This window comes from Cygnus olor, chromosome 2 (genome assembly GCF_009769625.2).
Source record: "Cygnus olor isolate bCygOlo1 chromosome 2, bCygOlo1.pri.v2, whole genome shotgun sequence".
Lineage (NCBI taxonomy): Eukaryota > Metazoa > Chordata > Aves > Anseriformes > Anatidae > Cygnus > Cygnus olor.
This window is the reverse complement of record NC_049170.1, coordinates 48,152,620-48,168,673: the sequence shown is the minus strand read 5'-3', so window position 1 is coordinate 48,168,673 and position 16,054 is coordinate 48,152,620. Positions and strand designations below refer to the sequence as shown.

Genomic DNA, 16,054 nt, shown 5'->3' with positions numbered 1-16,054 from the left:
GAAAACATTATAAAAAAAAAAGATTTACATCACCGTTGAAGTAGTTTTCTTTCATAAATGAGAAGATAATAAAATCCTACCACAAAGACACTGAGAGGCCTCACACCAATTCAGAAAGCTCAGAAGACAATTTGGGAGTGGTTCATTAACAAAGACTCCCAATGCTTTTTTGCTTGCTTACACAAACCTAAATTTCAAACCAAAACGTGCATTGCTCAGTTACAGTAAATCCATTACCACTCATTTGTGTGTGGCTATTAAGCTTCAGTGAAGAATGGGTTTTATAGAAGCACAGAATCACAGAATATCCTGAGTTGGAAGGGACCCACGAGGATCACTGAGCCCAACTCCTGGCTCCACTCAGGACCACCCAAAAATCAGACCATACGTCTGAAAGCATTGGCCGAACACTTGAACTCTGTCAGGCTCGGTGCTGTGACCACTACCCTTGGGAGCCTGTCCCAGTGCCTGACCACCCTCTCTGTGAAGAACATTTTCTCAATATCCAGTCTGAGATTCCCCTGTCACAACTTCATGCTGTTCTCTTAGGTCCTATTGCTGGTCACCAGAAAGAAGAGATGAGTGCCTGCCCCTCTACACCCCTCAGGAGGAAGATGTAGGCCATAATGAGGTCTTCCCTCATCCTTCTCTAAGCTGAACAAACCAAGTGACTTCAGCCACTCCTCATACATCTTTCCCTCTAGATCCTTCACCGTCTTTGTTGCCCTTCTTTGGGCACTCTGTAATAGTTGTATATCCTTCTTGTATCGTGGTGCCCAAAACTCCAAGTACTCAAGGTGAGGCCACAGCAGCAGCAGCTCAAAATTTATCTGATTTTAGGTGAGATAAAATTACCACAACTCCAAAAGATATTACAGATTTTACTAGTTTTACTTACACCTAAGAAAGCAAATGTCTCTGCATGCAGTAGAATCAAGTTTGCCTCTGAAACAGTGGCAGAAATCTGAGTAGATGTAAAATTACTACATTCTCCTCTTTACTCACTGCCACTTCAACCCATAGCATGCTAATTTCACTCAGTCTTCTAGAAATGACACATGATACAAGAATACTAGTTAAGACCAAGTTCATCTGGTTTTGGTCTCGCCTTTTAACATAACAGTCCTGTCTCAAAACTTATGCTTTAATCTTATAAATCTGCCTGAACCAAGCATTCTGGTTCTTGTTCTTAGCCTCCACATTTCTTAAATTATGTTTGTCTGGTTTTCACTTTTTCTCCCCATTACTCAGTTTTTTTCTACATGATACCGCAGCTAGAACAAAGTTGCAACAATCCATGATTTTATAAATCAGGTTAAGGTATACTGAAACTAAAAATAATAAAAAGCCTTTAAAGGAAAGAAACTGTGATATTTCTTGGATACATCACAGAAACACACACATTTAATCATACAAAACATGTTCAATGTTTTCTAACCAGGAAAAGAAAAGAAGCATTAGAAGAAAAAGATGCAGAGGTAACCCAGTGTAGATTAAAAGAAACTAGAATCAAAATACAGTTTATAATGGAAACAATGAAAGTTAAATTACCATAACATCTATGGGTGCAGGTGGTAGACACTGAAACACACATTTGGTGAAAAACCAACGCAATCCAGTGGTAAACTGGTATTTCTTACCTGGCAATGAAGAATTTATACAACCCCACACTTCTCCCTGGAAAGTGAAATGCAAATAAGCAAAAGTAAGTCTACAAAATAAAAAAGTTTCTAACAGACAAAAAACCCCAGTATTTTCAGTTTTAACAGTTCTTCCAACCTACGTAACATTTGCTTTGACAAGAAGATTGCCATGTCCAGAACATATAATCAATAGCAGCATTTTTGTAGGTGTAGACCATACTGTGCTTACCTCACCTATGCTAGGTAGTCAACTTTTTCCACCAGTATTCCAGTATTTACAGTATCAAGTAGCAACTGTTTAGACAAAGAGAAAGATTTATCTTGAACCAAGACCTGTTGAGAAGCTTGCTACCCTATCACTCCTTTCCACCATTTATTTTAAATAACAAGATCAAGCCATACGCAAAATAAAACAAAGAGGTTTTAAGGTTCCCCAGAGATAGACAGCTTCAGGGAAAGTAGGATCTGCTGGGTTTCCCCTCACCCCGAAGCATTTCTGGTCCTGCTAAATGACCTAAGTGGCTGAGGGTATCAAGCATAAGAATTATGTAAATACATATTTTTTTTTGGTGGGGTGGGGAGAGGGCAGGAAAAAATCAGATGGTGAAGAGCTTACCAAAGAGTTCTCGCCCCATCTCCCTCATTACTGGTATTACCAAGACTACTCAGCTAAAATAATGACTATGGGGGATTATTTTTATTTTATTCATTTATTTTTTTTTTTTACAGTGGGGTTAGTATAAAGAACTCTCAGGTCAGATGCTGGTCTGCCACAGGTTGTTCTGTTATCTACCCAATAAAAGTTACAAATGTCCTGGAAGATGGAGGTTTAGGCAGCAGAGGAAGGATTCAATCTAAGTTAAGAATTTTAGTTCCCATGTCAAAAACAACTACGTGTTACAATGGGTGTGCTGTGTTAGAAGGCTTACAGAACTAAAAGCTATGTTAGATGGTCAATGTCCTATAACTGGAGTCTTACAACATGATTGTTAATATCGTAGTTAAAAAAGACATGAGTACAAACAACTCTTCAAGGATCACATGTATTTCAGTATAGTCTAACTGAATTCAACTTTTTTGAGCAAGCACTTGGAGAACTTTAATTAGACGAAATTAGAGGAAAATTATTCAGTCAAAGACAACAAGTGACAGGTCTTAAGGGGCTTTAAATGAACTAATGTTAAACATGTTCTTCAAGAGAAAAGGAAAAATTCAATTCAACCATACGAACAGCAAGCTCTGTTGTCATGCAATGACTCTGTCACCACAGGAATCACTGACTTTCCAAAGTTAAAATTGATCTGTATCTAATCATCTAAAACTGTCCTCCTCTGTATTTGTGGGAGCTTCCCACCTAAGAGTAGAGTCAAAGTCAGCTCAAAAGAAGAAGGTAAAGATCTGCCACTTCTACTAGTTACACTCTATTGGTTCAATTGACTTCCTTTATTTCATGAGAAGATGGTCTTCTCTTGTTTTGGCAATCAGTGCACTACTTAATACCTGGCAAAACCCCTTCTATCATATTAACTGAAAGAACAATGTCAGTGCTCTATAAAACAGACCAACTGATTAAATTCATAGCCTATCCACTCTTTGGTGGATTGTCACTACAACGCCCTTCCAAAAAAGTGGGGTGGTATCTGAAAAGAGCAAACTGTTAACTTAATGTAATATTTAACTATTTTATATCTAGATGTTTTTAAAAATGTTAAAAAAATATTATCAGTGCAGCAATATTAAGATACACACTAAACAGCAAACTTGCCATTTATAAAGACGGTATTGTTAGTTGAAAAAAATTGTATCAATCATTTTCCCCCTTTCAGATACTCTCCAGTGCTGTCTCCTAAAAATCTATTAAACAGATAAATCCTACTCTTCCTATCGGGATAAACAATGAAGAAAAACAGTACCAAAACAAATTCTATACACTACTTTAATATGCTTTCCTGCCACAAGTTTTACTCATACCATCAGCTGTCTATAACTTACCAAGACCTTACAGCTGATGATCCACAGAAAGCAAACCTTTAAAAAAATACTTTTGACACACAGGAGGAAAGGATCTATAAGCAAACATTCTTGCAAAGTAGCCTGCAAAATGCTACGCACAGATTTACTACTACACGTTGCCCATTTGGGCTGGGTATATGCTTCTAACTAGATGGATTTTTCTCACAGTCAACAATCTATCCATCTGATCTTTTTTAGAAAGGTCTGATTTCTTTCTTGCAATTTTTGTTACTTCCAAACAAAAACAAACATGTTGACATGTTTAAGTTACTAAGACAGAAGAATTAAGAATTAACTATTCCAGGATTAAGAATATAAATGCTAGTGTTTGTCTAATCCTCAATTAGATCATCACCAATATAGGGAACAAATTACTTTCTTTTTCATTCCTTTTTTGAGAATATATTAGGATATGTATCACTTCTAGAAAACTGTAATCTTCCTTATTCAACAAAAGCATTACTTCAGCTTGTCAGAAATGCCCATAAACCATTCAGAGCAGCTATAAAGGTATTCCATGCGTTAGTCCACCTGCCAGCTTTGTCTCATACACAAGCTGGAACACACGATCCAATTTAAGTCACTGCTATTAACTTCCAAGTGACAGTCACTCAGCACAAATTTTCACACTATAAATCAGATTTTCACTGGATTTCACAGCTTACATGACCACCAAGTAGCGTAATATTTAAGAGCTTTATAAAGAAATCCTACTTTGAGGATCTAACTGCAGTATTATAATTTCTAGCCCTTAAAACAAGGAAGAAAACATTTGAAGACACACATACAGGCTATATCAGCTCAAAACTCAGAAAGTAATGAAAATAACTCTACAAGTTAAATTTGAAATTTAGCTTTTGTAATCAAAACTTTGTTAATATAAGATTAATGTTTTGTTTGTTGTTTCAAATTAAAAACTAGCAAGCCTTACCATTGATTCTGGACAATACTCAGGTGCTCGCTGCAGTAAATGCTTCAAACGGGAATCACTCTTAGAAGATAATATCTGTTAGAAACAACACATGGAAAGATATAATCACATATTGAACAGTTATTTCAATTGACTTCTTCCTTTTTAGTTTCATTACTGTCTACTTGTTGACAACTTCTGCTAACAGTTAACACGTAAACAATGTAAAGTTAAGATTTTTTTTTTTTTAATATATATTTATAGTCTTCCAAATATGTTGCACTTTTTGCAAAGGAAGGACTTTATTTTTCGGAAGTGATTGAGAATTTTGTCCTCAAACTCTTCTCTCCAGAAGTTTCTATTGAATAGGCAGTGTGAAAAACAACTTCTGTTCCACGTATCAAAATATTACACAGCTCTATTTACTTAACTAATCTTCTGCTAAATACTATATGACCTCAGGCAATTAAACTCCTTCCAGGAAAAAATAAATTGTTATGGAATACAAAAAGTAAAATTAACAGGAGGAATGAATAGTTGAGCAAGATCAAGTTAAGCAGCACTTAAGCAAATGGATCATTTAGAAGTTCATGGAACTGGACGAGATGCCAATGAAGATGCTGAAAAGCTGGCCACTATAATTGCAAAGCAGCCTGCTATCGTTTTTGAACAATCGTGGTGGTTGGACAAGGCTCACAATTACTGAAAAAAGGCAAACGATGTATCCATTAGAAAAGTAAGGGCAATCCAGGGAATTACAGACTGCTCAGCCTATCCCCACCTCTCAAGACGACTATGGAACAAATTCTCCTGAAAGCCATGTCAGAGCACCTGAAGAACAAGAAGGTGACTGAGAATAGTCAGCAAAGGCACACCAAGTGCAAATTTAGCCTGAGAGCTTCCTCTAACAAAAAGATTGAATCAGTAGGAAAAAAAAAAAGTGGAGAACAATGTATGTTGTTTACCCTGACATTAACAAGGCTTTTGCGTGGTCTCCCATAGTATTTTTAGAGCCAAATTAGCGAAACATGGATGAGATAGGTGAACTATAAGGTGGGCGGTAAACTGTCTGCACAATAGGTCTTAAAGATTGGCGGTCTGCTGTTCAACACCTAAGTGAACTCTTTATACCACTTTCAAGTGGTAATAAAACAGAATTCACACCAACACTGTTTAATAGCTTTACCAGTGTCAGAAAGAATCCTCAGCAAGTACACAAATAGTCCTGAACTGGGAACTGTCAACTGTAGGGTGGAGCTGCTACTGAGATGGGCTGATAAGAAACACAAGCATCTTTCCTTGCTGAGTTTCATAGAGTTCCTCCTGGTCAATTCCTTCCATCAGTCCAGGTCACACTGGATATTAGGTAGTACTGCCTTTGAGATTATCAGTTCTTCTTCCCAGTTTGGTATCACCTGAAAACTCAACAAGAGTCAATCTGTTGCTTCCTCCAGGTCATTAACAAAGATGTTAAACAGGACAAGTCCTAGCATAGACCCCCCTTTGGTCTTATTGGCCTTCTTATTGGCCTGCAAGTAAAATATGACCCATTTTAACTTCTATCATCTCAGCCCAATCATCTAAACAATTTTTTACTCAACTACCTTTTCATCATCAAAGCCATCATATCCTAAAATGGATGGAAATATATTGAGGGAGAAAGTGTTGAAAGCCTGAAAGTCATTGTAAATGACATCCACTTCTTTCCTCTCATCCAGAAATCCAGCTATTTTATTATCAATAGCAAGCAAGTTTGACATGCATGACCTACCCTTCACATACCCAAAAATGTGTTTCAGGAGGACTCTGTCCGTGATCTTCCCAGAGATTTAAGAGAAGATTACTAGTTTCCTGGACTGCAAACAGTCCTTTGGCTTTTTCTTTTTCCTTCCATAGTTTTTTTTTCCTTCTGGAGTGAGGGCAGTGGAGAAGATGGGAACATTGTTTGCCTTTCTCCAGTCACCAGAGTCATCTCCTATTCCACAACCTTTCAAATATGATAGAGTGTACATAACCTTGCTGTGACACCAGCCAGCTCTCATGACACTCTCAGATGTAATCCATCTTGTCCCACGGACTTGTATGGGTCAAATTTTTCCTCAAGCAATTCCTGATTCAACCCTTACTCAATCCTGGCAGTACTCCACCTTGAATCCCCTCTCTATGCACAGGGGACTCTGAGATCTTATTGACAAACTCAGGAAAGATGACATTCAGTACTTCTGCCCTACCTGTGTTTGCTGACACTAAATTGCCCTAAATAAGCTGTATTCAATAAGTCACATTTTACTTTGTTCAGCCTTTAACTACTGCCATAGCAGGTAGGACCTTTTCTTGTACTTGGTTTCTTTTGCAAATCTCAATTCCAACTGAGCTATCCTAATATCGCCCTGACGTGCCCGGGCAAAGTTTCTCAGTTCTTCCTTTATAACCTTTCCCTGCTTCCACATTACTTCTACATCTTGTATACTAGCTTTCTGTATTGCAGCTCTGTCTTGACTTTACTGTTTAGCCAAGCCAGCCTCATGAAACATTTATTTGTTTTCCTGAGGACTGAGATGGACTGCTCATATGCCTGAAGGAGGATAAAACCTCTGGACTGGTACACAGATGAATGCTGCCAGGAACTGTATCATCATGAAACTTCCCAGAAATAAGCTTAGGAAAAAAAAGTTAATTAAATAAAGACAGGCCCACTTATTCCTTGATACAACATCCAAAAGACTTAATCAAATAATCAACAAATGAAGGGATACTAAAGCTAAGTTTTTAATAATATTTTTAAAGAATTTAATAATTTTTTTTTAAGAATTAAAAAAAATAGATGTTTGAATCATGTTAGTTTTAGAAAAATCAAGCAAATCTGTAACCACCATAATGAGAAAAATGCTTACAGAAAATGTCTGCTAAAACACTCACAGAAGAAAATGCCTGCCAGTCTGGGAACTGCTAGCTTGGGAACAAGGCATGTGAATCAAGAACATTCTTAAGAAACACAGGGGGCCTCTTTGAAGTACAGCTGGGTACCTAAGAACTTGAAACATCCTGAGGACATATACAATCAATAAGGGCAAAGACAAAGAACTGTAACGACAACTTATTTGGAAAGGAGAAAAACAGTCCAGAAAACTAGGAAAACATAAGTAGGAATCAGCAACAGTTATTGACTTTGTTATCTGAAGGAACCGAAAAATTGCCTGGGAAAAGTTAAATTTTGTCTGAGAGGAAAGGAAACATCATCTCAGGTGAAAACCTGAAATTAGCAGCATCTCTTGGCTGCTCTAAGTGGCATCATCCTACTCCCTCATAAGTCTCTGAGATATAGAAGTGACTTGCTTCCAACTGAAAACAAAGCTTGTCTTTGACAACTTCCTGCACATGAACTTTTACTACAGGACTTCTTAGACAGATTTCTCCTTTGCTGGAGACACTTGGCTGACTCCAAACTCAGTGACACTGATCATTTCTGAAGCAAAACTTGTCCATTTTCAATTGGCTCCACTTTTGGGAATGGTCTGACAAATGCTTGGTTCAGGTAACATAATACAAAATAGTATACATAATTGCATATACCATATATATATATATATATACACATACTTATATACATATTTGCTACTTTACTAGTGATAAGTTTGTAGTAGCTTGTAATATTAAAATGTATTTGCTGCTACTAACAATTAGTGCTACTACTGAATATAAAACACACGCTTTCTGGTGACAATTTTGTAATAACTTGATATATACTTGCTTTATTAATCATAAGGATACTTGCTATTGATGATTTGTAGCAATGATGTAGAATGAAGTAATGAAATTTAGGAAATAGTCTCCATGTCCTTGTGTATTATGGAATCCTGTGAACCCACTATTACCTCTTACACGCCCACAGGCAAGGTAACCTTTTAGGCTGTGACACTCAAAGCAATTGAACTAGTAGTAGTTAGCAGGATTCCTTAGTCTTACCCAAGTCTTTTTTCTTAGCAGGCAGGAAAGTGTCTGTAGTTGCCCTTTATCCACATGAGGCCCCTCTCAATAGTACCACTGGCATCCATGCAAACAAACATCCAACGGATAACAGTCCAAGGACCAAACAAACCTGGAAGTTTTTTCCCTTAAAAACAAACCTCCTGCGACAGCATGTCTAGTCAGGAGATGATTGCCTCTATCCCCTGCAGAAGGGAGTCTCTCTCTTAATGGCACTGTTATCAACCAGTGGGTTAGGCACAGATGGCTCCCTGATGGAGCCTGTTCCTCCTCACCCATACCAAGGCCCCATATCTATTCTCTAAGCACAAATCCAAAGCCAGGCAAAGAAACTTCTTCCTGTCAGTAGTCACAAACTTTCAGTATCCAATAAGCATACCCTCTGGCCATCTTTCTTTCCATGCAATGCACGATTCAGGCTGTTGCTCTTGCAGGGTCTCTATAAAGAGCTTGTTTCACTCACATTTATCCACTTTGAGGCAATGCTTTTATCCTCAGCTCCTTCACCTGACAGTTCAGGAAGCGGACCAGAGCATGACTTTGACAGCTTAAGCGCTGTAGACTCAAAGCAAGCCACCGGACTTTCCCTGTAGTCCAAGGCTTTCGCAGCCACATTCCGCCTCAAGAGTTCCATCCGTGTCAAGGCCTCTAACATGTCCTGAGTGTTTGGTCCACACAGTACCAGAGATTGTACTGCTGGACATAACCAATACACAGTCTCAAGCATTACAACCGAACCTCCAGCTGGACCTCTCCACAAGAAATGTATTAACTCCCAGACTCCTGTCACTGCACCTATAGTTGTTGGCATTTCCTAAGCATTAGTTAAAAATAAAAGTACTGAATACAGGCCTGCCCTGCCCTCCCCGGCAAGCAACTTCAGTATTTTATGACTCAAACTAGCATGTCCAAGAGGAAAGCTTTTTTTTTTTTTTTAATACTTTATCATGTAATGGTGGTACAGTGCAGCGGCACACAAAGTGCAACAACTCCACAAAAATACTTTAGAAAAGGGATTTGGATGGATGAAAGTAAGGCAAATCACTCAGTCAACTCTGTACCTTTAGCGTCACCACCCCATGTACATAAGCCTTCACCCCACAAATTTTATGTTTAAGACAAGCAAGTAAGTATCAAACTGTAGAATGGTTTGGGTTGAAAGGGACCTTAAAGATCATCTAGTTCCAACGCCCCAGCCATGGGCCGGGACACTTCCCACTAGAACAGGTTGCTCAAAGCCCCATCCAAACTGGCCTTAAACACTTCCAGGGATGGGGCATCCACAACTTCTCTGGGCAACCTGTTCCAAATAACACATTCCAAGATTGATTCAACAAAGACAAAATAGTTAAAAGTTACAGAACATGAAAAACATTGGAAAAATAGTAGTCAGCCCCTTCAGCTAGTTTGTTAGCTTACATCAAAGGGTCGTTCAGAGTAAGTATACCACCAACCTGATCTAAGACAGCTCTTTATGGAATGAGGGGATGACCCTGCCTTAGACTTGTTATAGACCTCTCATCACAAAGACTCTGAACATGGTGATCATCTGTGTAGACAGATATTGTCCAGATAAGCCAAGATCAGAATAACTTAGAAACAATAAAACAAAACAAACAAACAACCACAAAGAAAACCCTACATACTAATTAGAACTGTTATAGCAGAATTGGGATGAAATTTGACAGCGAAAAGCTGAAGGCCTTTCATGAAGAGCTAACAGGAATTCACGTGATAAACTGGGAACTTAAGTCAGCGGAACAAAAAAAAGAATTCGACAGATTATTCCAAATGCTTTCTCAATGCAGCTGCTAAATCTGCCAACTGGAAACAGCTGTAAGAAGAGTGTTAAACATGTGATAGGCTTTTGCTTATGATACCATCTACAGTTTTGTTTACCTGTATTCAAAGAAAGAAATTTATTCCGGAAGGGCTGCAAGAATAACTACAGGACTTGAGAGTATATTTTATGCAGAGACTCAAGACCCCCTTGTTTGGCCTAGATGGTTTTACTCTATAAATATATCAGGAAGGAAGAAGAGCAATGTAACCTAAAAGTTTTGTTAATATCATCACAAATAAATAGCATCTTAACCATAATCAGGTTCAGTGCTTGAATAGCCTCAAAACATGTAATTAAGAAAGGGGGGGCAGGTACAATGCAAGGGCACAATTTTGATATAAAACCTGTGTATATGTATGCTTTATTTATAGAAAATGTCTATGTACACAAAAATATACGCATATGCACACAAAGTTGTACAACATATATTTATACCTTTGGATAATAAGTCATGGAAAAATACTTCCCAAGCTTGGATTTAACATAAATGGCTCTTTGTTATTACCACACAAACAGAGTATGAATAGATTTTTGTGGATTCACAAAGCCTTATACCATAATGAATATCCCAGATGGTTAGCTAAAAAACAACAAGGAAGAAGAACGAACAGTACCAACATTTTGTTCTTCATTTTCAGTTCTCCAAAACTTGGAAACACACATGATCCAGAAATTTAGTACCTACACCCCTCTCATTTCATAACGTGCTTATCCATTCTTGACAAAATCCTGACCTCAAATTTGTATCTGTCTCCTCAACTTCAACAGAACCTGCTGAATACATGACAAAAAGGAAGAGGACTACAGTATTAAACACTTATGCTCTCATTTAAATAACAATAATATTATATTTCATGATTCACACATAGGTAATCATTTACTTAAAATGCTAATCTTGCTACATAATTGACTAAAGGCATGATTTTAAATCTGAGATAAAACAAATTTTAAAACAAGCTTACCTGTTCACAAACATCACGGCACATTAGGTTGTCCTTTGCATGGTAACAACAAGACAAGCCTGTGGAAAAGTAGGGAAGGGAATACGGTGTTTAAAAGATTTGAAGCACTTAACTATCACTTCTGAACAGAATTACCCAGTTGATGGCCTATCGGGTCAATGTATCTGATCCACAGATAATATGAGGAATTTTCCTTCAAAAAAACAAACAAACCAACAAAAAACAAACCAAGCAAACAAACAAACAAACAGCCATGAGAAATTTTTGTTCCCAAGTTGACATTCATTAGCAGGTTCCACCATGTTTAAACTTTGCTTACTGTTTTACTGAAGTGAAAAGCTTTGGTTTACACTTTCATATTCCTGTTACAAAGCATGGTGTTAGAAACATACGACTAGCATACAACAACTGCATTGCAAGCACATTAACAAAGTGATGGAGAAAACATCTTAGACTCATAATGAAAAAATATCCAGCAAATGAATTGTCAAAAAAAAAAATCCAGAACACCTAACCAGATGTACTTAAATGAAAGCTGTACTTAAAAACAGAAATAATGGTTACTCAATCAAGTTTGTGTTGCTTTGTTTCACTATACGTCTCAGAAAATTTTCATCATGTAAATTCACCTTGAGAGTAAATGCTACATCAAAGGACTAAGAATTCAGTTTCCAATCTGAAGAGAATTCACGTTGGCTTAGGTGCCAACGAATATATTCAACTGTATGTGCCACTATGATTTGAGTTCATGAATATCCTGGACAACATTCAATTATTTAGTATTTTCTGACCTTTTATCCATTAGTTTGTAGTGGCTGGTAACCCTCCCATTATGAATTAACACACATTAAGGCTAGTCCTTCTGAATCACTTCCACTGCTGAGTTTCATGTCCTATCAATTATACCAAAGAGCATCACAATGAAATATCAGTATACTAAACCTTATGATCATTTAATTCCTTTATACAAACCCTAATCATGTATACATAGAACCATAGAATGGCTTGGGTTAGAAGGGACCTTAAAGATCACCCAGTTCCAACCCCCCTGCCATGGGCAGGGACACCTCCCACCAGACCAGGCTGCCCAGGGCCTCGTCCAACCTGGTCTTGAACACTTCCAGGGATGGGGCATCCACAATTTCTCTGGGCAACCTGTTCCAGTGCCTCACCACCCTCTGAGTGAAGAATTTCCTCCTAACTTCTAATCTAAACCTCTCCTCTTTTAGATTAAAACCATTCCCCCTTGTCCTGTCATTATCTGACTGAGCAAATTGTTCTCAATCTTTTTATAAGCCCCCTTTAAGTACTGAAAAGCCACAGGGAGGTCACCCCGGAGCCGCCTCTTCTCCAGGCTGAACATCCCCAGCTCTCTCTGCCCATCTTCATAGCAGAGGTGCTCTAGCCCTCTGAGCATCTTTGCGGCCTTCCTCTGGACCCGCTCTAACAGATCCACATCCTTCTTGTGCTGGAAGCCCCAGACCTGGCCACAGTACTCAAAGTGGGAGGGCAGAGTAGAGGGGAACAATCACCTCCCTCAGCCTGCTGGCCACCCCTCTGTTGATGCAGCCCAGGACGCAGTTGGCCTTCTGGACTGCAAGTGCGTACTGCTGGCTCGTGTCGAGCTTTTGTCCACCAGAACTCCCAAGTCCTTCTCTGCAGGGCTGCTCTCAGTGAGCTCTTCTCCCAGTCTGTACTCCTGTTTGGCACTGCCCCAACCCAGGTGCAGCACCTTGCACTTGGACTCATTGAACCTCATTAGGTTCACATGGACCCACTTCTCAAGCTTGTCCAGGTCCCTTTGGATGGCACCCCTTCCTTCTGGTGTATCAGCTGCATCACTCAGCTTGGTGTCATCTGCAAATCTGAAGGGGGTGCCCTCCATCTCACTGTCTATGTTGTTGATAAAGATATTAAGCAGTTACGGTCCCAGGACAGACCCCTGAGGTCATTCATCATGGGCCTCCACCTGGATATAGAGCCATTGACCACTATTCTCTGAGTGCAACCTTCAAGCCAATTCCTTATCCATTGAATGGCCCACCCATCAAATCCATCTCTCTCCAATTTGGAGAGCAGGATGTCTCGTGGGACTGTGTCAAAGGCCTTACAGAAATCCAGATAGATGACATTGGTTGGTCTTCCCTTGTCAACTAATGCAGTCACTCCATCATACAAGGACACTAGATTGGCCAGGCACAATTTGCCCTCAGTGAAGCCATGCTGGCTGTCTTGGGTCATCTAATCAAGCAACGGTATCTTAAATAAGTAGTAAATTTAACTGGCTAAAAGTGATGTGCTTAAGTCAGAAATTTAAGTTATGAGCAATAGTCATTCCAAACACAATTCCTGAGCTCTGCCTTTCTGCCTCTAGTTAATCTCTTCTGAAATATCTTACAACTTCTCTCTCTCAGTCAGCCTTTTTCTGTCTCATTCCAACTTTCCCCAATTTTACTAAAAAATCCCCAAAGTTTAAATTCAAGATTTTATTCACATCCAACTACCGTAAACATGAATACACCTCTTTCTTTGATAAGCTCTGCTACCTCAGCCATATGAGCAGGTCCATCGAGGAAAAGTTGACTTTTTTCCTAAAAGCGGAAATCAAACCTATAGAGCAACGATACGATACACCCACAAATGCCTTGACAATTGTGGTTTTCTGCATTCGGCTATTACATTTTTCATATTTTCCACTAGTGTGACAGCACTGCCAATGTGATCTATTTATTAAAATAGATCTATATATGAGTATATATGCTTGTGCTGCCTTATTAATTCCTCTTTTTTTTTTTTTTTTTGCGATACTACAGTTTTAGTACAAGGAACTATTTTTTACCGCTATCCTTCGCCATATCCGATGCCTTTTAAAAACATTTAGTACTTTGCTCAATACCACGCTTTCACTCGGCGAGGAGAGAGAGGGCCGACACCGGGGAGGCGGCGCTGCCCCTTCCTGCCGACCCTCGACCCTCGCCCACCTGCTGCTGCTCCACGCCCGCCGGCGACAGCGGGCACCGGCGATGCCGCCCCCCACCCTCGCCCGGGGCTCCCGGCAGCCCAACCCCGGCGGCGACCCCGCCGCGCCTGCCCCGCCGACAGCCTCGCCCCTGCGCCATGTTGTCGAACGGGGTCCCGCGGAGCCGCCTCCCTCCCCGCCCTCCGCGCCTCGGTACTCACCGGCCGCCCCGGGGGCGAGCAGCGGTGCCGCCGCCAGGCAGAGCAAGGCCCAGGGCCACGGGGCAGCTGCCGCCGCCTCCATGGCCCGGCCGCGAACGCGCCCCGCAGCGACGCGCCGAGCCCTCGCCCGCCCGCCGCGCTCGCTCCCGCCCGCTCGGCTCTGACGCCGGCAGCTCCCCCTTCCCCCCGCGCCCGCTGCCGGCCTCCATTGGCTGCGGCTCCCCCGGCCGACCCCGCCCCGCTCCGCCCGGCCGCCGCGGACATTCCAGCGGGCGAGGGCCGCCGCCGCCGCCGCCGCTGCTGCGGGGAGATTCGTCCTGCCCCGCCCCGCCCCGCCCGGCCCCGTGAGGCGACCGGCTGCTGAGGTCGCGTCAGGGAGCGGCTCCTTGGTGCCCCTGTCGTCCGTCGCCGTGCAGCTATTCGAATTATTAATACGTTTCTACACATTATTTTAAAATTACTGATTGTAAGCCTACCGCATAACGTTACACACCTATACCACATAGCCGTATGTACTTGAAATCATCACAGGTATCCAGTTACCTGGTGGGAGAAGTGAAACGAACAGCACAAAATGTAGGTCACCCAACATGAGAAGAAACAAACTGAGAGGACATCCTGCTCACAGCCCACCGCAAGTTTCCCATTCACAGCCCACCACGAACTGACAGGTTAGGGCATTGTTGCTCGGATTGGTTGACCCATAATCAATCTGCTTCTGACCGCTTGCTCTATGCCAGGTGTCTGCTCCGAGTCAAGCCAAAAGCACTCAGGCTGGTGTTTGCACAGCTCAAATCCGCTGCTGGCTGAGGGTGGCTCATGCCCAGGTGAACAGTCACAGACAGGCGAGTTCCCTCAGCCAGCCCAGTGGGCAGCCCGCCTTCCCGCTACCCACGCGGCAGCCACACACCTCTCTTCAGATTGTCGCATACTATAGATTTCACTTTTGGAAAAGAACCTGAAGCGCTCTGTTGGACTGCATTTTTTTTTCCTCTTCTTTTTATCCTTTCATTCAGACTGTGTTGCTCATCAGCATATGCTGCAGCCTGAAGTCCAGTATACCTCAGTTGTGAGAAGCTCCTGTACCTGGCAGCAGGAAGGCAGGATAAACCCGTTGAGATTCAGTCCTCAGTGGAGACAAGTTGGAAGCAAGGCTTTGCAACTGTATTTTCTTTTCTACAGAGATCACATCACCCCATTTTTTTTTAGAATTCAAGAGAAAGTAAATCTCTTATGCAATGAATTGAAAACAGATTTAAATTACTGCTCATTTCATAGCTGGAAACTATTTTTGCCTCAAAGAAAACTGACCATTTCAAAGCAAATGGGCCAACTTCTGACAGTTCAGACTTTTTGGCTAAGTACCTTATCCATCCCATTATCAGATTCTCTGCCGATAGTAATACAGGAAAAATTAACTCCTTCCTCTGAAGACAGTCTGAACAGTCACCAACCTACTAATGTCTCCATGTTTTTTTACAGCCTGGAGAATCTGTAGTAACTGAGTGCCCTTTAG

The 16,054-nt window shown here is 40.9% G+C and overlaps 1 protein-coding gene across 3 annotated transcripts in view; it reads right to left on the bottom strand.

The window, feature by feature from the left end:
* RECK (reversion inducing cysteine rich protein with kazal motifs) overlaps positions 1 to 14,707 on the bottom strand; it is a 61,124-nt gene extending 46,417 nt beyond the window's left edge. The window contains exons 1-4 of one of the 3 annotated variants that reach the window (XM_040549833.1): positions 14,539 to 14,707; positions 11,359 to 11,417; positions 4,588 to 4,662; positions 1,641 to 1,677 (exon numbers count right to left, since the gene is read on the bottom strand). In XM_040549833.1, coding sequence (XP_040405767.1) covers positions 1,641 to 1,677; positions 4,588 to 4,662; positions 11,359 to 11,417; positions 14,539 to 14,620 — 253 coding nt within the window. In that variant the 5' untranslated portion in view covers positions 14,621 to 14,707. Of the gene's footprint in view, positions 1 to 1,640; positions 1,678 to 1,872; positions 1,938 to 4,587; positions 4,663 to 11,358; positions 11,419 to 14,538 lie in introns of those variants that run through there. The other 2 variants (XM_040549831.1, XM_040549834.1) reach the window with 2 other exon arrangements.
* Positions 14,708 to 16,054: the final 1,347 nt, after the last annotated feature.